Below are 23,605 nucleotides of genomic sequence, written 5' to 3'. Positions count from 1 at the left end.
CTAGAGCTTCCTTATTGACAGTACTGACTCTAGAGTACAACTCAAGATAGTGTTTCACCTATCTCTCCAACTATTTATTGCAGTCTGTGTTGCCCTGCTTTTGTTTCCAATGGAGCCATTTTCTTTGCTGATGGACCTGTTGCTTTTTTGATCCCTCCATACAGGCAAAGCTGCAACCAGTAGTTATTGACACACTGCCTATAAGTTTGTTGGACTTTATTTCGAGTGGCTCTTAGTGCATTCAGAGTCTTCTCACTAGGATTTTTCTTGCAGTTAATGAGAGTGGACCATTTGGCTTCAATAACAGGTTCCATCATGGTAATGTTAGCCTCCAACCAGTCAGCAATTCCATCTGTTGAGAGAGCTGTATTTTGAGCGGTTTCTCGAAATATGTTCCATTTCGCTTCTGCACTCTCTGTGGGAATGCCGGAGAGCACCTGTTCAATCGTGTTGAGGAACTGTTGGTTTTTATCCGGGTAGGTAGCATGGTTAATGTTGATACGAGGGCAGCATTTCTGCATTGAATGAAAAACTTCAAAGATTGTGTCCCAACCCTGGTGCAACCAGGGAGTGATCTGTATCATAAATCAGCACTGTGGTAGCTGCCTGTGTCCTACAGGTCACTGTGATGCATCTAGTGTGTAGGTGAAAGTACGCTTTCCACTTTTGTGTGCCGGCTTGCTTCTCATTTTCTACCTACACCCCTGTACCTGCTGGCTAGCAGCAATGCAAAAAAAAGAGCAAAATGTGTAAGTCTCTCCCTGTCACTGCACAGCCTTTCCATCGGCAAGTCCTCAGCTTTGCCTCCTCGTGGCACCACACAGAGACTGGGTCCGTTGTGGCTGCAGGCTAAAGTTTCAAAGGAACTTGGAGGAGGTTTGGCCCTCAGGCATGCAGCGTGCAAACTCTTCAGCATGTGGACACACAGCACTCATGAACCAAGCTTCCAAGCATGTGCAAATAGCTCCACTGCCTTATGGATACCCTGGGAAAGTTGAAGGCTAAAGGAGTAAACCCTGACAAAAAACTTGGACTGGAGCTCAAAGGTGGACTATGTCCAAATATGTCACCTTTCCAGCAACTCCTGCAAGCAAGCCATTGCCAAAGGCAGTGCTTTGCATTCCTTTGGACTAAACTGCGGAGGCCGAGAGGGGGACTCTCTCGTTTAGGCAGCCCAGGGTTTCCATAAATTTTGCCCAGGCTTGCGCCCTGAACAGGGCATTACGGTTTCACTGCAAAGCGTTAACACAACACAGGAGACGGCAGTTACGAGAGGCAAGTCCAACTTGATTGGCATAGGGAACGGGTGCCAGAGGCTGTCTCAGAAAGTAGGAGGGACCATTGCATTCCACTAGTCAGCCATCGCCCACTTCAAGTCGGGAAGCCCCTGGCTAGTAAGGTGCTGACCTGCCATGGTCCAGCTGCTTTAATGGGAGCTTGGAGCTTAGAGTCTCTGCTCAACAAGTGGACAGTATCCATCGCACCAGACAAACTAACAAAACAAAAAGAAAGAAAGAAGATGACAACTCTTCAATTGGCAAGCTGGAACGCCAGGACACGTGCATAGGATTGACAGACAACTTGAAGTTGGTTGATAACACACGCGAGACAGCTGTAATCGACATGGAACTTCATAGGCTGAGCATTGACATAACTTCCCTGAAAGAGATCAGACTCACCAAGAGTGGATCACTAAAAGAAAAACATTACACGCTCATCTGGCAGGGGAGGAGCTCAGAGGAAACACATGAGCCTAATGTAGGCTTTGCTGTAAGGAACTAACTACTCTCAATGATACAACCCCCTAAAAACGACTCAGAACATATTCTCTCCATCTGCCTCTCAATTCAAACAGGGCCAATTAATCTCATGAGTATCTATACTCCAACACTATGCTCCAAATAGAGGGCCAACATTTAGACAATTGGGAACGTGTAAGTGCAGTTGTAAGTGATTTGGGAGACAGTTATGTCAAGGAGCAGCAGGCAGGCAAAAGATTCCCTCTGAACGCTTACACAAGTCAACATTGAGTAATTTAAGTTATTATGTGTACCCAGAGATTGAGACTTGCCTGTATTGCGTTGGGGGTTAAGACCATCACAACTCAGGAAAACTTTATTAGGGACTTTGCTGAACTCCAATTTTCGAAATCTGCCACTTTTTTAAATGCAGAACAGCTTTGACTTGCTGTCCAATTTGCACTGGCTATACCAGCACTGGCTATAACGACACTGTCTCCTTTTGAATCATGGCAACATACTATGTCATCATTTTGTTTTTAATCCTGTTACTATTAAATTCTGTTGATCAGAAAAAAGCAGAAATATACCAAGTTGTCAATTCTACTTGATCCAAGGCCACTTTTGCTTTAAAATTTTATGCTAGATACACTTAATGTAAGGCTACTTGACAAAGAAATCAATAAAATGTCGATGGACGTATTAATTGTTAATTTAGAAGCATTAAGATTCATAGCGGTAAACTTAAAAATACTTACTTCTTGACTACCAGGTCCATGAAGAAAATCATTCAATGCCTGTACATCGCTATAAAAATAAAAAAAGTAACCAATGAAACCATATTAATTCTTTGAACAATTTACGAGTTGCTTAATTACATTGCAAATTACGAAGTTTCCAGGATGAGAAAAAGTTGATGCTTACTTTACAAAAAAATATAAATCTGACTAGAAGATTTTTTTCAAATCGACTGTAGAACAGACTGTACACAACTACCAACTACACAATGCACATACAATATCAAAACAGGAAATGAAATGTTTAACCTGTTACTAATGCAGATCTAAGTCTAGTATCTTATTTTTGCTCTGAAATGGATGACCAATTTAAAGTAAAATTTTCTGCATAAGTGGCCCAATAAACCTACATCACATAAGAGTCAAGTCTTATCATAGAAGTGCTAATAGGAATTCTGAAATTTTTGAACCAGACCGTAGTGTGACTATTTCTGTAGCTACAGTAAACAAAAATTATCACTTTGACTACTTTTGAGATAAGCAGCAGGATTCCATGTTTAGGTCGGGACCCTGACATTGGGGTCAAATACAGGTCCCGAACTTCACTATGTCACGCATAGCAATCCAACAGCAATTTTGCCAAGATTGTCCAACTAGTGGCCAAATGGCAAGCTAGGTGTCCAATTAAGAATGACAGGCAAGCTTTCGAAACTGGAGAGCCAATAGGAGGCCCTCCAGTATGGAACGAGCTGCAGTCTGTCACTACCTTTTAATTAACTCAATTGGCTATCCATCACTTGCGGACAGATAGCAGTTCTGCCTCCAATCCAGCCTCCAGGAAAATGGCCTAGGGGTAGGATGATGCCGGCAAATTGTCCAGCAATGCAAATTTACACACCCACCTGCCTCAATTCAATTCTCCGTATCAGGACCAAAATCTTGCCTCAGGAAAGGAGGCCAAAATGATTGTTTGGATTTCATTGCAAAATGGATGTATTTATACTGGAATTGAATGGAGGTCTAGCTCAAACAAGCCAAAAATGTGGCACAGTGAAGTCTAAATTTTATCCTACAATTCTCTGAATATTCAGGATACTACTCTAGGAATTGCATTGAAAGAAACTTTAAAGAGAAGAAAACAAAAGGCAAAATATACAAAGTTTAATTTTGTTTTTCAGTACTTTTAAAAAATCTTCCCATACCATACACCAGTGATGAAGGCCATGAAGACACGATAGTATACCAGTTACATGCCTTTGTTTATGGTATTGTATAATTAGCCACTATAAGTTTGGAACAACAAAATTGGGATGCCCTCCAGTGTTCCCTACCTTTTTACGGAAAATGTCTCACCTCGACTGAACAACTCTACCCCCAACCCCACCCTTAAGATTCAGAAATCAGGAATGCACTGGGGAATTTGGAGAGAACAAACCCTTATTGTGACATGGTGTAATGGCATACTAATCTACTGTAATCAAGGTTCCAAGAAACAAAGGTCCGAAACACACAGAAAAGAATTAAAGATGTGAGAGTGGGAATAGGACGCAAAAAGAATTACAGAATTAAAGAAATAAACTAGACACAAGTAGAGAAAGATTCACAGAAAAAGTTACAGAAAGGATCATTACAATCAGTACAGCACAAAAGGCGGTCATTCAGTCTGCCATGTCCATGCCAGCTCTCTGCAAGAGCAACTCAGCTAGTCCCACACCACCGTCTTTTCCCCGTAGCCCTGCAAATCTTGTCTCTTCAGATAATTATCCAATATCCTTTCGAAAACTGAGATTGAATTTGCCCCATCACACTTATGCAGTACGTTCCAGATCCTAACCAGTCACTGTGTAAAAATGTTTTTCCTCGTGTCACCACTGGTTCCTTTGCCATTCACCTTAAATCAGTGTCCTCAGTTTCCCGCGACTTCCACCAATGGCAAGTTTCACCCTAACTACTCTGTCTAGGCACCTCTTCATTTTCGAGGATCTCTAATCAAAACTCCTCTCAACCTTCTTTTCTCCAATCAGAACAGCACCAGTTTCACCAATCTATCCATGTAACTGAAGTCCTTCATCCCTGAAACCATTCTATTAAATCTTTCTGCACCCTCTCTAAGGCCTTCACTCCTCCCTAAGGTCCAGTGTCCAGAAAAGGACACAATGCTCCAGTTGTGTCCAAGCCAGTGTTTTAGAAAGGCTCATCATAACTTCCTTGCTTTTGTACTTTATACCCGGTAGTTATAAAGTCCAGGATCCACTATGTTTTTTTAACCATTTCCTCAAACTGCCCTATCACCTTCAATGATTTGTGTATATATACCCATGGGTTTCTCTGTTCCTGCACTCCATTTAGAATTGTACCCTGTATTTTATATTGCCTCTCCTCTTTCTCCCAACCAAAATGTATCCCATTGCACATCTCTGCATTAAATTTTATCTGTCCACCCATTTCACCAGCTCATGTCCTCTTGAAGTTTATCAATGCACTCACTGTTCATTACACTTCCAAAAATGGTTTCATATGAAAATTTTGAAATTGCACCCTGAAATTGTACACCCAAGTCCAAACTATTAAAATATATCATGAAAAACAGTGATCTTAGTAGACCCCTGGGGAACTCCACTGTATACATTCCTTCAGTCCAAAAAACAACCATTCACCACTACACTGTTTCCTGTTCTTTACCCGATTTCATATTCATGTTGTTCCTTTTTATTCCATGGGTTTCAACTTTACTGACAAGCCTTGAGGTATTTTATCAAACACTTTTTGAAAGTCCATATACACGACATCAATCACACTCCCCACATCAACCCTCTCTGTAACCTCACCAAATAACTCAATCATGTAAGTTAAACTCAATTTGCCTTTAACAGATCTGTGTTGGCTTTCTTTCATTAATCCATATTGGCCCAAGCAACTGGTAATTTTGACCTGATTATCATTTCTAAAAGCTTCCCCACCATTGAGGTTAAACTGACTGGTCTGTAATTGCTGGGCTTAATCTTACAGCCCTTTTTGAACAAGGGTGTAACATCTGCAATTCTCCAGTCCTCTGGCAGCACCCCCATATCTAAAGAGGATTAGAAGATTATGATCAGTACCTCCTTAATTCCCAACCTTACTTCCGTCAGCAACCCAGGATGCATCCTATCTGGACGTGCAAGTCTATCTACTTTAAGTAGAGCTGGTACCTCCTCTTTATCAATCTTTAGTCAGCGTGATTTCCAAAATGGTATGCATTTTGGGGAGTCAGAAAGTGTTTTTTATTGTTGTTCAAGTATGTTGTTTAATTATTTTTCTCCTAAATAACTGTTTTCTTTAAAAGCTATTCTTTTTGCCTGAATTTCTTTAAGAAAAATAGCTCTAGTTAAATATAAAGTTAAATCATGTGAAGATAAAAGGTATTTGCCCAAATTTAGCAAACAACGCATTGCACCTTTCGTCTCCATGGTAGTCATTTTTCTGTTAACCATCTGCCTTAAAAAAACAAGTTATATTACTTATTTTGTAGGGACTCTTCAATCAAAGCATTCTTGACATACTGTAGAAGTGAACCAAAATCCTGATGGAAAAAACCATAAGCAAAATGTTCCTTTCAAATACATTTGACATCAAGACCTAGGGATCCTCCATTTCTTGTGTTCTATAAAACCATTATTTCCTTGGTTGTAACATTTGTTCATTTTCCTCAACCAAGGCAAAGAATTTTAACTCTACTGGAACCGAGGGGTTGTTGGGGTAGGATATTGATTCGTAGGTGTTCCTTCAATGCCAGAAGCTATTCTAAAAAAAAATCAAAAAATAATTTAGCAAGTTGAGGGAATTTGGGGCTGCACTCATCCACAGCCCAGGCAAATCTGCTTTAATAGCAGGGATGGCTGGCCTAATTGAATTGAAACTTAAGCCCCACTCCATCATTTAAATGCCTCCTAAGGCATAGAAAAAGCAGGCAGGGCGGGGGGCAGGATTTTTGCCCCAACATGCAGGCGGGAACAGAGGCAGATTGGCACATAATTTGGGGCCACCAGCCCACATCAGTTGGTCAACACCATCGCGCCCTTGAGCTGTTTCCCTCATGTCGGATCAGGAACGGAATGGCTACCCGCCCACAAGCAGCAGGTAGCTTCTTAAGATAATTAAAAGGCCAATTAAGGCCAATGACCAGACACTGACTGGAATTCCAGTCACAACCCACCTTACCCCTCCTCCACACTGGTGGTTCAGTAGCTTTGTGGCCATTTTTTATTAAAAAGGTTTTAAAAGTGCTGAGAGGGTGTCTTGTAAGATCAGGCGTGAGAAATTTACTTACTCATTTTTATAATGCTGCTCCAGTACTGTTCTGGAAAGAACTTATTTATCTAGCATCTTTCATGTCCTAAAGGGGTCTTGAAACATTCACAGCTATGTTCAGCCACTGTTTTTACACAACAAAGCAGCAGGCAAATTACTTTCAATCAGGACTCACAAACAGTAAAGGAATGAATGAATGAATGAATAATTAAATATTCTGTTTTTTGGTGGTGTTTATTGAGTAGGGAATGTTGGCTAGAAACTCAGGAGAAAGAAAACATCTCCCTAGAACAGTTCTATGGAATCTTTAACACCCGTCTAAACAACTAGATTAATTTTCAGTTCACCATATTATCCAACAGATGCCACCTTCAACATTAAGCACTCCATCAGTATTGCACTGAAGTGTCAGCCTAGGTTATATGTTCAATTGCTGCAGTGGTTTCTAGGCCAAGCTGACACAATATTCAAATCAATTTGAAAATTAATTTATATATAATTTTATAAAGAGAACACTTACCCAATAACATCTCGCAGATCACGGTCATCGTCATCATCCATGACAACTGGAAAAGACGCAAGATTAGAATAACACTTTTTGCTTTCAACTAGCTATTACAAAATTATAATTCAGAATTTTGCACTACCATATATGAGCAAACCACATTGGCTGAACATGAACCCTGCTATTAGGGCTTCCACAGGATGAGCAATTTCTAGGGTTAATAATTTTCTTTGAAACTGTATGATACTGTTTATATCTAGCTTTTCAATTCAAGGCTTCTACTATCAGGTGAGTTGACTCAGAGGATTGTGAATCTTTGGAATTCTCAACTCCAGAGGGCTGTGGATGCACCATCGTCAAGTATACTTGGATAGATAGGTTTCTAATCTCAGTAAATCAAGGGATAGGGGAATTGGGTAGGAAAGTGGAGTAGAGGCTATCAAAACATCCCCAGCCCATCCTTGAAAATGACTGAATTTATGCATAACACTTTTGTTAAACGTACAAATGGTGTGCTGTATGTTAGAATACCGAACCAATGCTGAACTAGCTTGTGTTGTTTATAGTTGTAGTCGCAATATGTAACAGCTATAGAAAATCATCAAATAATTTGTGTTGTTATGATAGGAAAATAATTTGCTTTTTACAAACATGATTTAAATAACCAGATAAAATGTAAGAATTACCATATAATAGGAAAACTGATTGGCTTAATGACCAACCAGGTATAGTAAACTGTATTTGCTGAGGCTCCCTTAGTTACATGCTTAAATCGGGCCACAGTCTTACTCAACGTCTTACAAAGAGCTTCCAATAGCAGACAGCAGGTGATGGGATTTATACAGAATTATTTATTCCTAAAAGAATTCCAAGCTGTAAAAACATTGGGGAAAATTTCCCCCCACATTGGGGGGTGGGGGGTCTGAAGTGCAGGACCAGGCGCAGGCAGGCGTGCCTCTGATCGGGGTCCCCAATTGGGGGCACGCCGCCATTTTACATGGCAGGCTAATTAAGGCCCAGAGGCTAAGTGCTGCCTCAGGGAGATCGGCAAATGATAGCAACATTTCCCTGACATGTCCCCTCATGTGACACTGTCACACAAGTTAGGTCATGTCCATCACTTTTACTGAAACCTTTATTAAATATTTAAAAACCTTCATGAAACCTCATCCCGCCCGCGAATGAGGTTTCATGCTTTTTCTTAAGCCCGCCAGGGCTCCCGGCCTGCCCGCCAACCCTAAAGTTGGACGGGCAGGTCCATTAATGGGCTTGATTACTTTTTAAATGGCCTCAATAAGCCGTTGACAGGTTGGTGGGCGCCCAGCTGACTTGGCTGCGTCCCTGCCGAACTGAAAATGCAAGTGACGCGGGGTGACATCGGGAGTCCCACCCGACGTCATCCTGTATCATTTTACGTGTCGGCAAGCAGGCCCCGCCCCTCGCTTGCCGGCCAGAAGATCCTCCCCATTAGGTTGAATTTTTGGGCCCCACAACACTGGGAACGGGGGGCAGAACAGGCCCGAATATTATGAGGCCAGCCAGCATGCCAGCTTCCCAGCCCTGTTCCTAATGTCGGTCATTTTGACTGACATGGATCTGGGGCCTGGAAAGATTGCCCACACCCACAAGGTAGACAGGCAATTAAGTTAATTCAGAGCTTTGTTAAAAGCAGGCTGTCTGGGATTTTTCAGTCAGCCTTCCATGTTTGATGCCATTAGGGGAAGATTGACTGCCTGGAGGCAGCCACCCAACAGTAGACTAGGGTGACAGCACTCCTGGTAGGTCTAAGGCCCTCCCTACCTACCTGGGTAGGGGCACAACAAAAGTTCATTCTATCGAGAGGCTTCACCACCACCCCCCCAACAGTGGTGGCCTGGTTGCCTTTTGTAATTTTTTAAATTAACTTTTTTTAAATTTTTGCCAAATCCTTCAAAGGTTATACATTGAAAGGCTGAGATTCGCCTTTGCAAGTACAAGCTCAAAGATTGATCTGGATTAGTTCTAAGATTCATTTGTTATTTATTTTTAAAAATCTTCCTTACTTTATTATTTATTTTTAAAAGCAATTTCACTGCACTCTTACTTCTCCAATCATGCCACGTTCACTTTTTATTTTATCTTTAAAGATTTTGGGAACCAATTCCCTAATCCAGCCTGGCAGGATATCACTGACTATTACGCCACTGACTGCATCGGCACAAGTGTGGGTAGCCAGGGTAAAGATTGACAGGAAAAATGGTAATGGAACAATGGGTGATCTTTAAGGAAGAGATGCTTCAGTTACAGGCTAGGTACATTCCAACAAGGGTGAAAGGTAAGGGAGCCAAAAGCAGGGTTCCTTGGATGATGAGAGTAATAGAGATTATGATGAAACAAAAAAGGATGCATGATGCATATCAGGTGAATTCTTCAAGTGAAAACCAGGTCAAATACAATAAGTTGCGAGGGGAGGTGAAGAGGAAAATAAGGCCGGCAAAGAAGGTGTGTGAGAATAGACTGACAGTCAACAAAAAAGGGAACCCAAAAATCTTCTACCAGCATGTAAATAGTAAACATGCACTTCCTGTGCAGGGGGTGGGGGAGGGAATCCCCAGCTGTCAAAGTGCGCTCTTTCGCGCATGCACTCGAAAGACCGCACTGCTCCCTGAGACAAAGTGCTGTTTCAGGGAGATTACTGACGGTGCACAAAAGTTAAAAAATAGAGAAATAAAAATATTACTAACATGTCCTCCTCATGTGACAATGTCACTCAAGATGGGACATGTTAATAAACATCAATTACATTTATTAAAGTTTTTAAAAAGGAACATGAATCCTCATCCTGCCAATGGATGAGGTTTCTTGTATTATCAGAAGCCCCCTAGGGCTCCTGGCCTGCCCGCCAGCCTTAAGGTTGGATGGACAGGGCCTTTAATTACTTTAATTACCCTGTCAATGGCCTCAATTGGCCATTGACAGGTCGGCGGGCGGACAGCTGATTTCGCTGCCCGCCCGCCTTCCTGAAAATTTAAAGGGACCAGGATGAGATCAGGGGTTCCTCCCGTCATCCCACATCATTTTCCGTCGGCGAGTGGGCCCTGCCCCCAAATCGCTGACGGGAAAATTCTGGCCAATGTGTTCTTTGTATCTGTGTTTACTAAGGAATAGGAATCTGACAAAATATTGGTAGAAGCGGAGAAAGTGGAGGCAATGAATAGTGTGAAAATTGAAAGGGAGGAGGTACTGGAAATGCTGGCAATGCTTCGGGTAGATAAGTCACCTGGTTAAGGAGGGAAATGGTGGTGTAGTGTTAATGTCACTGCAATAGTGATCCAGAGGCCCAAGCTAATGCTCTGGGGTACATGGGCTCAAATCCCATCGTGGTAGCTGGTGGAATTTGAATTCAATTAATAAATCTGCAATTAAGAGCTAGTAGTCAGTAATAAGAACCATGACACTATCTGGTTCACTAATACCCGTTAGAGAAGGAAATCTGCTGTCCTTATCTGGTCTGGCCTACATGTGACTCCAGACCCACAGTAATGTGGTTGACTCTTAAATGCCCTCTGAAATGGCTGAGCAAGCCACTCAGCTCAAGGGCAATTAGGGATGGGCAACCAATGCTGGTCTTGCCAACATCCCAGAAAGAATTTAAAAAATCCCAGGTTGCTAAAGGAAGTGAGGGTGGAATGGCTTGCCTTAATTTGTCAAGCTTCCCTAGATATGGGGAAGACGCTAGAGAATTGGCAAATCCTTACTCAAGAAGGGGTGCAAGGCCAGTCCAAGCAGCAGAGGTCAGTTAGTCGAACATCAGTGGTGGCAATGGTTTGGGAAACAATAATCAGGGAAAAAAATCAACAGGTACTTGGAGAGGTTCGAGAAATTAAGGAAAGCCAGCATGGATTTGTAAAAGGCAGATTGTGCCTGACTAATCTAATTGAACTTTTTGATGAAGTAACAGAGAAGGTTGGTGAAGGGAATGCAGTGGATATTGTCTACATGGATTTTAAGAAAGCATTTGACAAGGTACCACATAAAAGGCTGGTGAACAAAACTGAGGCTTAAAAAAATAGGAAGGTCAGTGTGCAATTGGATAAAATAAAAAAATGGCTTAAGGACAGAAAGCAGTGAGTCGTGGTAGATGGTTCATTTTTGGACTGGAGGGTGGAAGACAATGGTTTTCCTCAAGAGTCAGTGCTAGGATCACTGCTTCTTTTGCTATATACAAATGATTTGGATCTTGAAATATGGAGTAAAATTTCAAAATTTACCAATGATACCAACTGAGGAGTGGCAAACTGTGAGGATCACACGAACTGTCTGCAACGTCGATAGGCTCAGCAGAATGGGCAGACAAATGGAAGGTACAATTTAATGCAGAGAAGTGTGAGGTGAGGCATTTTGGCAGATAGGATAGGGAGAGGTAATATAGACTTAATGGCACAATTATAAAGTTTGTGCAAGAGCAGATGCACCTGGGGATGCAAGTGTATTGATCTTTTAAGGTGACAGGACATATTGAGATAATGGTCAGCAAAGCATATGGGATCTTGGGCTTCATAAATATGGGCATCAAGTAAAAGCAGGGAAAGCATGCTGAATCTATATAAATCTTTGGTTAGGCCCCAACTAGAGTGCTGCACCCAGTTCTGGCCACCACAATTTAGGAAAGATGGGAATGTCATTGGGAGGGTGTAGAGGAGATTTACCAGAATGGTCTCAAGGGTGGGATTGGGGGGCAGCGGGAGGGAGGGGCATTTAAATACAAAGTTAGGGTGGAAAGACTGGGGTTGTTCTCCTTGGAGTAAAGGAGATAATGGGGAGATTTGATAGAAGTGTGTAAGATTATGACAGGCTTAGATAAGGTAGACAAGGAAAAACTTTTCCCATTAGTTGATAGTACAAGGGCTAGGGGACACAAGATTTAAGATTTTGAGCAAGAGATACACAGGGAATGTGAAGAAGAAATATTTTACGCTGCAAATGGTAATGACCTGGAACTCACTGTCCACGAGGATGGCAGTTGTGAAAAGAATCAATGATTTCAAAAGGAAATTGGATGGGCACTTAAAGGAAATAAACTTGCAGGGACCAAGCAAGGGAGTGGGACTGACTAGATTGCTCTGCAGGGAGCAAGCATGAACTCAATGGGCTGAATGGCCTCCTTCTGCACTGTAAATAGCTCCATAACTCTATGAGCTCCCCCTGGTGTTGCAGCAAATATAGATGCAGCAAAAGTCTAAAAACCTTTATATAGTGGTTCCTCTAGAGACCTTGAAAAAAGCTGAAATGGCCATTAATGCAAATATATGGTTATAACAGCATGTAAAATCCTTTGTCCAAGGACCTATAACAGTGCATTTACTGAAAGTGCATTAACTTTTCTATGGCTTCCCAAATGGCGGCATGAAAATCAACATTATTAAGGTCCTTGGCTATTACAGGAGGATGCCAGCCAGGTCACTCTGTGCCTACACACTGGTACCTGCAAATACAAAGGGAACGTAATTTAGCTTGGCAGGCAATTAATACATCTGGAGGCTCTTCTTCTCAAAGGAAACTGGGACGACAGACCGGACATTAAGCTTTCAGTGGCACTGCATGAAAGAAAACATGCAAGAATATGCAGAACTAGGGTCTCTTGATTGGACATTCTCATCAAGATGGCACCAATCACTTTGCAAGGCTTGGCACAGTGAACTATGTGGAATCATCTTCTCAGGGTCTGGTCAGAGGAGAGTTTGATGCAGAGTTGTCATAGCACAACAATGTTGTTAACTTGGCTCCACCTCCTTGCAAACATAACACAGTGCTAACCAACGGAGATGGACACAATGCTTTATGGGCAGCCGCCACCTCATGCAACATCTAACCAATTTAATGTCTGCTGAAATTGAGATGGTGTTGGGTGTTCAGTCACAAACCTGTAGTTTCATATCTGCATGTTGGGTTCCCTTTCTGTTCATCTTTGCATGTCTCTTCTTGATCCCCTATTTCTTCAACCTTTACAGAAGGTTAATAGATTGAGAAGCTTCTTAAGACTCTCCAGAACATTAAAAAAATTCTCCTTTGTCACCTGCCAAATACCTCATATGCAGTTTTTAAATTGCACATAAGTGTGCTTCCTAGTCTCATCATTTGAAGTTCTGCTAATTAAGTGGCCTCAAGAAACTATGTACAAAAAGTGCATTTCCATTTGAGTCTGCTTAAAACCTGCCAATACTCATTCTGACAAATAATGACACTATTGGAGATCTGGGTTGTGATTTAGCTGAGAACAAGTGTTTTCTGCAGCAAAGCATCTGGTGTCTTGTGGGTTAGGATGAAAATCTACAAATCTAGAAATGGATCAGAAATAATTTTTGTAGCTTAATAGATCTGGGACAACCTAAGCACAACTTTCTCTGCCATTTAAAAGATTTTGCTAACAAATTGAAAATGTACAACATTGGATATGGTCCTCGAAACTTGGAAAGAATGAAGCTGCATTTACATAACGCCTTTCAATTTCTCAGGATATCACAAAGCACTTCACAGACAATTACTTTTGATTACCCTGCTTTACATAGCATTTATGCTTCTTGAGGAAAATGTACCTTGTCAATTATGATTAAGCAGACTCTCAATAATCTTCGTGGAACTCTTGAACTTGCACCTAACTGTCCTATTTATTTTATAAGCATAATATATCTGGTATATGACCATGTGGGCCTGAATCCAAACTATTTTCATTAAACTGCATTAGTTTTTTTGATTCTTTATTCAAGGGTGGAATTCTGGAAAAGCTACTCTCACATCTCTGTTTACACATAAGAACATAGCAATGTAACAAATAGGAGCGGGAGCAGGGCCTGCTCTGCCATACAATAAGATCATGCTGATCTGATTGTGATCTCAATTCCCCTTTCCTGCCTGCCCCCCCATAACCCACCACTCCCTTGTAGGTCAAAAATCTGCCCACCTCTGCTTTGAATATATTGCCCAGCATCCACTGGTCTCTGTGGAAGAGAATCCAAAGATTAACAACTCTCTGAAAGAAAAAATTCCTCGGGTGGAATCTTGTGGAGACAACAGGGATCTCAGCTGCTGGCTGCAGAACAGCGAGAACCCCGTATCACCTCTTTCAGGCAAGGTCCACCATATCTTTTGCCTATCAAGCATTTAACAAGCCAGTGGCTTGACCTTCCCCCAGGATCAAGGACTTTGGGGGTTTAGGGTGGGTGGGGGGGGGTTTGCAAGCCCTGTCTGCCAAGTGGTGACGGCCAATCAGAGCCCAGCAGCTCTTCTGTACTTAGCAGCCCCTCCCGAGGCCTCGGATCAAGGAGGGTCCTGGGCATAGGTGAGTGATGGCAGGAAGAGGGTCAAGGAGTTCGCAAGAGAGGGAATAGGCAGCAATAGCAGGGGGTGATTTTCAGCAAATCCCTCCCCCACCCACCAGCTTCCCAATGTCAGGTCCCTGATCAGGTACTGAGTGTCTTTGAATGAGGGACCCCCTTCCTGGGAGCCCGCAAGCAAACATGCCAGGGTATGCTTATTGTGCTCCTCATTGGTCAACTGTCCCTGAGTTAATACCAGTGGTAGCAGTTGCAGAGATGATGGCGTAGTGGTAATGTCACTGGACTAGTAATCCAGAGATCTAGGCTAACGTCTGGGGACACGGGTACAAATCCCACCATGGCAGCTGGTGGAATTTAAATTCAATTAATAAATATGGAATATAAAGCTAGTCTCAGTAATGCTGACCATAACAAGTATCATCCATTGTCGTAAAACCCATCTGATTCACTAATTTCCTTTAAAGGAGGAAATCTACCATCCTAACCTGGTCTGGCCTACGTATGACTCCAGAGCCACAGCAATATGATTGACTCTTAACTGCCCTCTGAAATGGCCTAGCAAGCCATTAATTCAAGGGTGAGCAACAAATACTGGCCTTGCTGACAACACCCACATCCCATCAAAGAATTTTTTTTAAAAGCAGGATGAAGCCCTTAAATGGCCATTAGTTTCCCACTTAAGGGCCTCATTTGGCGGTAGGGCTAGAAGGACATGCACAGCCTTACCACCAGGAACTTAAATAAGGTGAAAGCGGGAAGGTGGTGGACTCCCCACCTCCCACCCGAATAAATGCCCCCCACCACCAAAATCACTACAGGGTAGGGCACAAGGTTCCACCACTCATGTCCATCTTAAGTACGAGACCCTTTATTAAGAAACTATGCCCTCTAGTTCTGGATTCCCCCACGAGAGGAAGCATCTCTCAGCATCTAACCTGTCAAGCCCCCTCAGAATCATATATACTCAATAAGATTACCACTCATTCTTCTAAACTCCAATATAGTACCAACCTGCTCAATCTTTCCACATAAGTCAACTCCTTCATCCTAGAATGTTCTCTGAACTGCTTCCACTGCAAACAAGGAGGCCAAAACTGTACGCAGTACTCTATGTGTAGTTTCACCAATGCCGTGTACAACAGCAACAAAACTTCCCTGCATTTATATTCCATTCCCCTTGCAATAAAGGCCAACATTCCAATTGCCTTCCTAATTTCTTGCTGTACCTGCATGTTAACTTGTTGTGATTTACATACAAGGACACCCAGATCCCTCTGTACCACAGCATTCTGCAGTCTCCCTCTATTTAAATAATATTCTGCCTTTCTATTTTTCCTACCAAGATGGATAACCTCACATTTTCCTTCATTACATTCCATCTGCCACATTTTTGCCCACTCACTTAACCTATCTATATCACTTTGCAAATTCTTTGTGTCCTCCTCACAAATTGCTTCCCATTAATTTTTGTACCAGCAGAAAATTTGGCTACAATACACTCTGTCCCTTCATGCACGTCATTAATATAGATTGTAAATAGTTGAGACCCCTGCACTGATCCCTACAGCGCTCCAATAGTTAGCTTGCCAAGCTGAAAATGGCCCATCTATCCCAATTTTCTGCTACCTGCTAATAAATTTGTCAAACATGATTTCCCTTCCATAAAGCCTTGCTGACACTGATTTTATTATGGAGCAGAATTTTTAGGTTGGTGGGCACAATCAGCGGGTTTGGGATTGGCCAGGGAACAGACCAATTAACAGCCATCCAGCGTGAAACGCGCGCTGAGAAGCTCAGCGCTGCCAGGGTGGGGGTGGGAAGGGGGCGGGCACTGACATCAGTGCGGGCCTCAGGGAGCTGAAGCCTTGAAAAGCATTAAATGAAGTTTTTAAAATCGGCAAAAAATGTGCAAGCATCACACTCAGTCACCTGAAAATATACATGATAAAAATGCTGTCCACAGATTTTTCTTTTTCTTTCATTTAATAACAGAAACCTCATCCCGCCCTTGGATGAGGTTTCATGAAAAATGCAATGTCCACGTGGTCAATTTGCCCATCCGCTAACCGTAAGGTTGGACTGACCACAAAAAATCTTTAATTACCTTAACTGGCCTCTTAATTGTCGGCGGGCATGCTTCTGACATTTGCACTCGCCCACCGACTGAAATATCACACAGGATGACATCGGGACGCTCGTCCGATCGCATCAGGCATGCACTTAAGCCGAGCTAAAAATTCTGCCTAAGATTTTCTAAATGTCGTACTACCACATCCTTCATAATGGATTCCAGTATTTTCCCAATGATATTCGCACAGATATTAGCTAACTGGCCTACAGTTTCCTGCTTTCCGTTTCCTCCTTCCTTGAATCAGGTTTTTCAATCTACTGGGATCTTTACAGGACCTAGGGAGTTTTGAAAGATTACAACCAATGCATCCAATATCTCTGCAGCCACATCTTTTAAGACCCTAGGATGTAAACCATAAGATCCACAGAGGGATTCAGCACCAGCAGAGGCTGGTTTAAAGCCCTGTTCAGATTTGTTTTTCTAAAGAGGAAGTTTGGAGGGGTGGGGGTAGGGGTGGTTACTGAAACCATCGGATCAATCTGCAACATCTAAAAGGCATTGCTTCGAGGCCACTTGGTATCCAGCTTATCAAATGCGACTTGCTAAGATATGTAACATCTCTCCTTATTGTCATTTTTCTCTTCTCCTAAACCTCTCCTTCAACCTGCAATGTACAAGAATGCAGTTCTCTGTGTGTGGACAATAGGAAAGATGCTGGATCCATCTCAGGTTGTGGCTCATCCAAGGAACAAGATTTTTGAAGTAATCCACAAGATGCAGGAGCAACTTAAGCTACAAACCTACTGACTAGAAAATTCCTGAATTTTCCTGAATAGAAAATGGGCTAGATGAGTCCCCATGGAAACTATCAGCACCTCATGTCCCCACCCACCACAACTCAGTTTAGATGTGTTGCCTATGATTTGTTTCCATGCACCAGACTTGTTTCATACCAGGATCACTTCCATGCAACCTGCACAGATATTGTCCCATGACAATCTCAGTCATTTGGCTAGTCTATCCTGAAAGATCCTGCAGTCCTTCCATCGCAGCAGCTAACTGTTTCTTAATTATTCCAGAGTTCGTGTCTTCAATGCCCTACACAGGAGTTCCCTACACTGACCACTTTTTTTTTGACCAACTGATAACATCAGTCCTAAATTTGTCTAATTTTGATTTGAATTTGTGCCTCTTGTCCTACTGTCATGGACTAGTTTGATGTATTATTCCAGATTTATCTTTTCTGTATTATGTTTCTGCAGTCATGTTGAGTTAGTGCATATGCTATTTTATAGATGTTATCAACAAAATGCAGCAGGTTAAGTGTTACTAGAAAAAAATACAGAAAGTACACACAATACCCTTTGCTTACATATATTTGGAGTAAACTGTATATTTTTTTTAACTGGGTTTGTTATAACTGGCTAAGACAGGTCAAGCACTACCTCTGGAGCAAATAAAAATAACAGATCTTTGTGCAATACAGCTAGTGTCACCTTTCTAGTTTGGTACATGCTGCATCAGTAATTCACCCTCGGAAGCTAAAATTTCTGTTGGCCTCACTGTCCTTTGTATTTTTTTAATTGCCTTTATCTTTATTGAGAAGCACCCAAAATTTTAAGTTAGGCACTGAGTTCCTGAAACCTGAGCTTATCTAGTTGGACACTGAAAACATGTGTATATACAGTGTCATTTAGGAAGCATTTCATGCATCTTATTGTGTCTAGCATATGGTGTGCATTTTCTCGAAGTGACACACATCAGTGTATCCTTTGGCTTGCCATGGGAAATCATTGGTGATTATAAACTGGTGAAAATTTCTTAAATAAATATGTAATCATTATGACAAAAAATGTAGTTACTTTGCAAATATGTTTACCTTCGTATGTGATGTTCCAGTGCATAATATGACTTATTTCAATGGTAGAATACAAAGAGAATTTAAGATGATTTAGATGGGTTCAGGAGTCTCACAAACTATGTAAGTAAGGTTGTTGTAAATGTAATAAAACATTTAGTAAAGTAATTTCATTGTTTAAGCCCAAATTGAACCCAGCAACAGCAAAGCTGTGAAATCAAGAAGTAACTCCTTAGATCTTGTTTTTGAATTAATTTGATTTTGAATTCATTTGCAATTTTATTTGCTAATGATTAAAAAGTTAACAATTAATCATGTTTAGAAATCGGTATGGTGAGCAATTATCATATCTCAGAAATATGATTTCATGCTATGTGTTATGAAATGTTGTTGACCTCAAAACTGAGAATAGATTTAATCGTATATGTTGTATTTAATTTCCTATGTAATATTTTGAGTTATATGGGAGTAATGTTCTAATTCCAATTAAAGAGAATTTTTTTTTATTTATTCAAGGGGTATTGGTTTTGCTGGTAAGGTCAGCATTAATTGCCCATCCCTACAATTGACAGGCTTGCTAGGGTATTTCAGACAGCAGTTAAGAGTCAATCAATATGGGTTTAGAGTCACCTGCAGGCCAGACTAGATAAGAAAAGCAGAATTCCTTCCCTAAAAGATATTAGTGAATCTGATGGGGGTTTTATGACCATGATCACTTTTACTGGTGCTAGCTTTTAGTGCAGATTTACTTGATTGACTGAACTTAAATTCTCCAGCTACTGTGATAGGATTTGAACTTGTGTCTCCAGATCATTAGTCTTGATCTCTGGATTACTAGCCCAGTGATATAGTCATAATGCTACCATAGCCTAATAAAATGGAATGATCAAAATGTTTTGTCCCAAATAAAAATGGGAAATCTTCAACAAGAAACACCAAAACAAGAAACATCTTATACAACGTGTATCAAATCACTGGCAGATGCAACTGTTCATCACATTTTTTATTCCTTCTTGGGATGAGTGTGGCTGGCAAGGCCAGCATTTATTGCCCATCCCTAATTGTGACCTTTTTAAACTGCTGCAGTCCATGTGGTGCAGGTGCACTTACAGTGCTGTTAGGGAGGGAGCTCCAGGATTTTAGCTGTGTAGGCTAGTTCTACCAAAGATATTATCATTTACAGCTTCTAAATTCAAGAAACAGAGTTCAGAAAATACATAGGAGATAGTACATTTGATGGCTTTATGCAGTGATCACCTTTATCAGTGACCACCTCCTTGAATAATGTCAAACAAGCTGCCATGGATGTGGTTTACCGAGTCACCAGATTTAATGCCAGAAATATGATAGCAATGGAGAAGGCAGTCTCACTATCGATGCATTAAAAAGACAGAGCACTCTCAGAATTCCAAAGGTACTGCATTTAAGAGAAGAGGCAATAAGTTAATTCAAAATTAATTAAGAAAATGATTAAGTAGTTAAAAAATTAAGATACATTAGGATGCCAGGGCAGGTGATGTGCTGAATCATAGAAAGCGAGAGTGCCTGGATGCCAGTGTGACCGAGAGCAAATATATCTGCAGTAAGTGTCTGCGGCTTGAGGAATCATCGAGCTGGAGGCCGAGCTGCAGACACTGTGACACATCAGGTTGAGGAAAAGGTACCTTTATTCCAGGAGGTGGTCACATCTTTTCGGATAGAGTCTTCTCATTTGGTCAGTGGTCAGGGACAGCAGGGTGTGACTGCAAGTGAGGCAGGTGAGGGGGTCAAGAAGGTAGAAGTGGAGGAGCCTCAGTCCTTGCAATTCTCCATCAGTTTCAATGTGCTTACAGCTTTACAGATGAGAGTGGGGACTGCAGGGTGGATGAGCAAACTGACCGTGGCACCATGGAACAGGAAGCCACTCAAGCGGGTGGAACTAACAGGAATGTAGTGGTAGTAGAGGACAGTATAGTGAGGGGGATAGAAACAGTTCTCTGCAGCTAAGAGCAAGAGTCCAGAAGGCTGTGTTGCCTGCCTGCTGCTAGGGTTCGGAAGATCTGCTCGGGGCTGGAGAGAAACTTGCAGTGGGAGAAGGCGGGAAGATCCAGTGGTCATGGTCTCTGTTGGTACCAACAACAGGCAGGACTAAGAAGGAGGTTCTGCTTAGGGAGTATGCGCAGCTGGGACTAAACTAAAAACCAGAACCTCAAGGGTAATAATCTCTGGATTATTTCCTGAGCTATGAGCAAATTGGTATAGGGTAAATAAGATTAGAGTTAAATGCATGGCTTAAAGATTAATGTGGGAGAAATGGATTTCGATTCCTGGGGCACAGGCATTAGGAGGGGAAAGTGGGAGCTGTACAGTTGGGACAGTCTTCATCTCAACTGTGTTGGGACCAGTGTTCTGGTGAGTCATATAACTAGGGCAGTAGTGAGAGCTTTAAACTAAATAGTGGGGGATGAGGGAAGGTATGATAAACTAAAGAGAGAAGAGAAGGTAAGGGAGCAGGGTAGTAATAAGGTAAATGGTAATCAAGGTGTGTCAGGAAGGGACAGAGCAGTCAAACATAAGAGTGCATCAGCAGTTAAGGCTAGAGATTGCAAAATTAATAAATCAGAATTAAAGGTAATCCACCTGAATGCACACAGCATTCGCAGCAAGGTAGATGAATCGACAGCACCAATAGAAATAAACAGGTTTGAACTAATTGCCAGTACGAAACGTGGCTGTAGGGTGACCAAGGCTGGGAACTGAAAGTTCAAGTGTATTTGGCGTTTAGGAGGATAGGCAAAAAGGAAAAGAAGGTGGGTCACACTGCTAATAAAGGATGGGATCAGTACACTAGTCAGAGAGGATCTTAGATCAGAAGATCAAGATGTAATAATCAGTTTGGGTGGAGCTAAGAAACAGCAAGGGACAGCAAACTTTGATAGGAGCTGTTTATAGATCACCAAAAAGTAGTGATAATGTAGGGCATGGTATGAATCAAGAAATTAGAGGTGCATGTAACAAAGGTAATACAGTAATCGTAGGGGACTTCAATCTACATATAAACTGGGTAAACCTAATTAGCACGAATGATGAGGACGACGAATTCCTGGAATGTAACGCATGATGGTTTTCTACAAAAAAAACTCCCTGAAATATTGGGGAGCCAAGGGACTTGTGAGATTGAGGATCTGAAAGAAATTGTGAGTAAAAAAATGTAGTGCTGGAGAAATTAACAGGACTGAAAGTTGATAAATCCTCTGGACCTGATGATCAACATCCCAGAGTGTTTAAAGAGGTGGCTGTAGAGATAGTGAATGCATTAGTGATCATCTTTCATAATTCTATAGATTCTGGAATGGTGCCTGAAGATTGGAAGGTAGTAAATGTAACCCCACTACTTAAGAAAGGAGGGAGAGAGAAAACTACAGGGAAGTACAGACCTGTTGGCCAAACATTATAGTAAGGAAAATGCTAGAATCTATTTTAAAGATGTGATAACTGGGCATTTAGAAAATAATGGTGAGATCAAGCAGAGTCAACATGGATTTGTGAAAGGGAAATCATGTTTAAAAAACCTGTTGGAGTTTATTTGAGGATGTTACTAGCAGAATACAAGGGAGAACCAGTGGGTGTGGTGTATTTAGATTTTTAGAAGGCTTTCAATAAGTTCCCACACACGGGGGCAGAATTTTGCCCTTGACGGGCGGGCCCGACCAACTCGGCAGTGGGCAGGCAGCCAATAACTGCCGCCAAAACGGGCTCCGCCACCATTTTAAGTGGGTGGGCCAATTAAGGCCCGTCCAGCGTGACGTCTGCCGGGAAGCACTATGCGTTTCCTGTGCAGGCAGGCGGTGGGGGGGTGGGGGGGGTGGGGGGGGGGATTCCCCAAATGCGAAAGAGCACACATCTCCCTGAGGCAAAGTGCTGCCTCAGGGAGATCGCTGAAAGTTTTTTTGAACTCCAAAAATAGAAAAATTAACAGTGTCACATGAGATGGGACATGTTACTAACTATCACAAAAACTTTTATTAAAGTTTTTTAAAACCAACATGAAACCTCATCCTGCCAGTGGATGAAGTTTCATGTTTTTTCAGAAGCCTGCCAGGGCTCCTAGCCTGCCCACCAACCTTAAGGTTGGATAGGCAGGGCCTTCAATTGGTTTAATTAGCCTGTCAATGACCTCAATTGGACATTGACAGGTCGGTGGGTGGGCAGCTGATCACGCTGTCCCCCCACCTTCCTGAATATTTAAATGGGGTGGGATGATGTCGGGGGTTCCGCCCGTCATCCCATGTCATTTTTGCATCGGCGAGCGGTCCCCGCCCCCAGGTCGCCAATGGAAAAATTTTGCCCAGGAGGTTAGTAAGCAAAATTAGAGCTCATGGGATTAGGGGAAATATACTGGCATGGATTGAAGATTGGTTAACAGACAGAAAACAGAGTAGAGATAAATGGATCATTCTCAGGTTGGCAGGCTGTGACGAGTGGAGTGCCGGAAGGATCAGTGCTTGGGCCCCAACTATTCACAATCTATATCGATGTTCTGGATGTGGGGACAAAATGTAATATTTCCAAATTTGCTGATGACACAAAACTTGGTGAGAATGTGAGTTGTGAGGGGGATGCAAAGAGGCTTCAAGGAGATTTAAGACAGACTAAGTGAGTAGAGTATGCAAGAGCATGGTAGATGGAATATAATGTGGAAAAATGTGAAGTTACCCATAGGAAAAACAGAAATGCGCAGTACTTCCTAAATGGGGAGAGCTTGGGAAGTGATGTCCGAAGAGACCCAGGTATTCTTGTTCATAAGTCACTGAAAGCTAACAAGCAGGTGCAACAAACAATTAAGGCAAATGGTATATTAGTGTTTATTGCAATAGGATTTGAGTGCAGGAGCAAGGATCTTGCTGCAGTTGCTAAAGCCTTAATGAAACCACACCTGGAGTACTGTGTGAAGTTTTGATCTCCTTACCCAAGGAAAGATATATTGGCCATAGAGAGAGTGCAATGAAGGTTCACCAGACTAATCCCAGGGGTGACGATATTGTCCTATGAGGGAAGATTCAAGAGGCTGGGCCAGTATTGCCTAGAGTTTAGAAGAATGAGAAGTGAT

General features: G+C 42.0%; 1 protein-coding gene across 3 annotated transcripts in view; it reads right to left on the bottom strand.

The window, feature by feature from the left end:
- The window catches only part of bicral (BRD4 interacting chromatin remodeling complex associated protein like), a 68,342-nt gene that overhangs the window by 31,251 nt on the left and 13,486 nt on the right, over window positions 1–23,605 (bottom strand). For all 3 annotated transcript variants that reach the window (XM_041176039.1, XM_041176045.1, XM_041176053.1), the window contains exons 2-3: window positions 7,287–7,332; window positions 2,498–2,546 (exon numbers count right to left, since the gene is read on the bottom strand). In XM_041176039.1, coding sequence (XP_041031973.1) covers window positions 2,498–2,546; window positions 7,287–7,327 — 90 coding nt within the window. In that variant the 5' untranslated portion in view covers window positions 7,328–7,332. The remainder of the gene's footprint in view (window positions 1–2,497; window positions 2,547–7,286; window positions 7,333–23,605) is intronic.

The sequence above is a fragment of the Carcharodon carcharias genome, chromosome 2 (genome assembly GCF_017639515.1).
Source record: "Carcharodon carcharias isolate sCarCar2 chromosome 2, sCarCar2.pri, whole genome shotgun sequence".
Lineage (NCBI taxonomy): Eukaryota > Metazoa > Chordata > Chondrichthyes > Lamniformes > Lamnidae > Carcharodon > Carcharodon carcharias.
The sequence above is the reverse complement of the archived record's forward strand: the minus strand, read 5'-3'. Positions and strand labels throughout refer to the sequence as shown.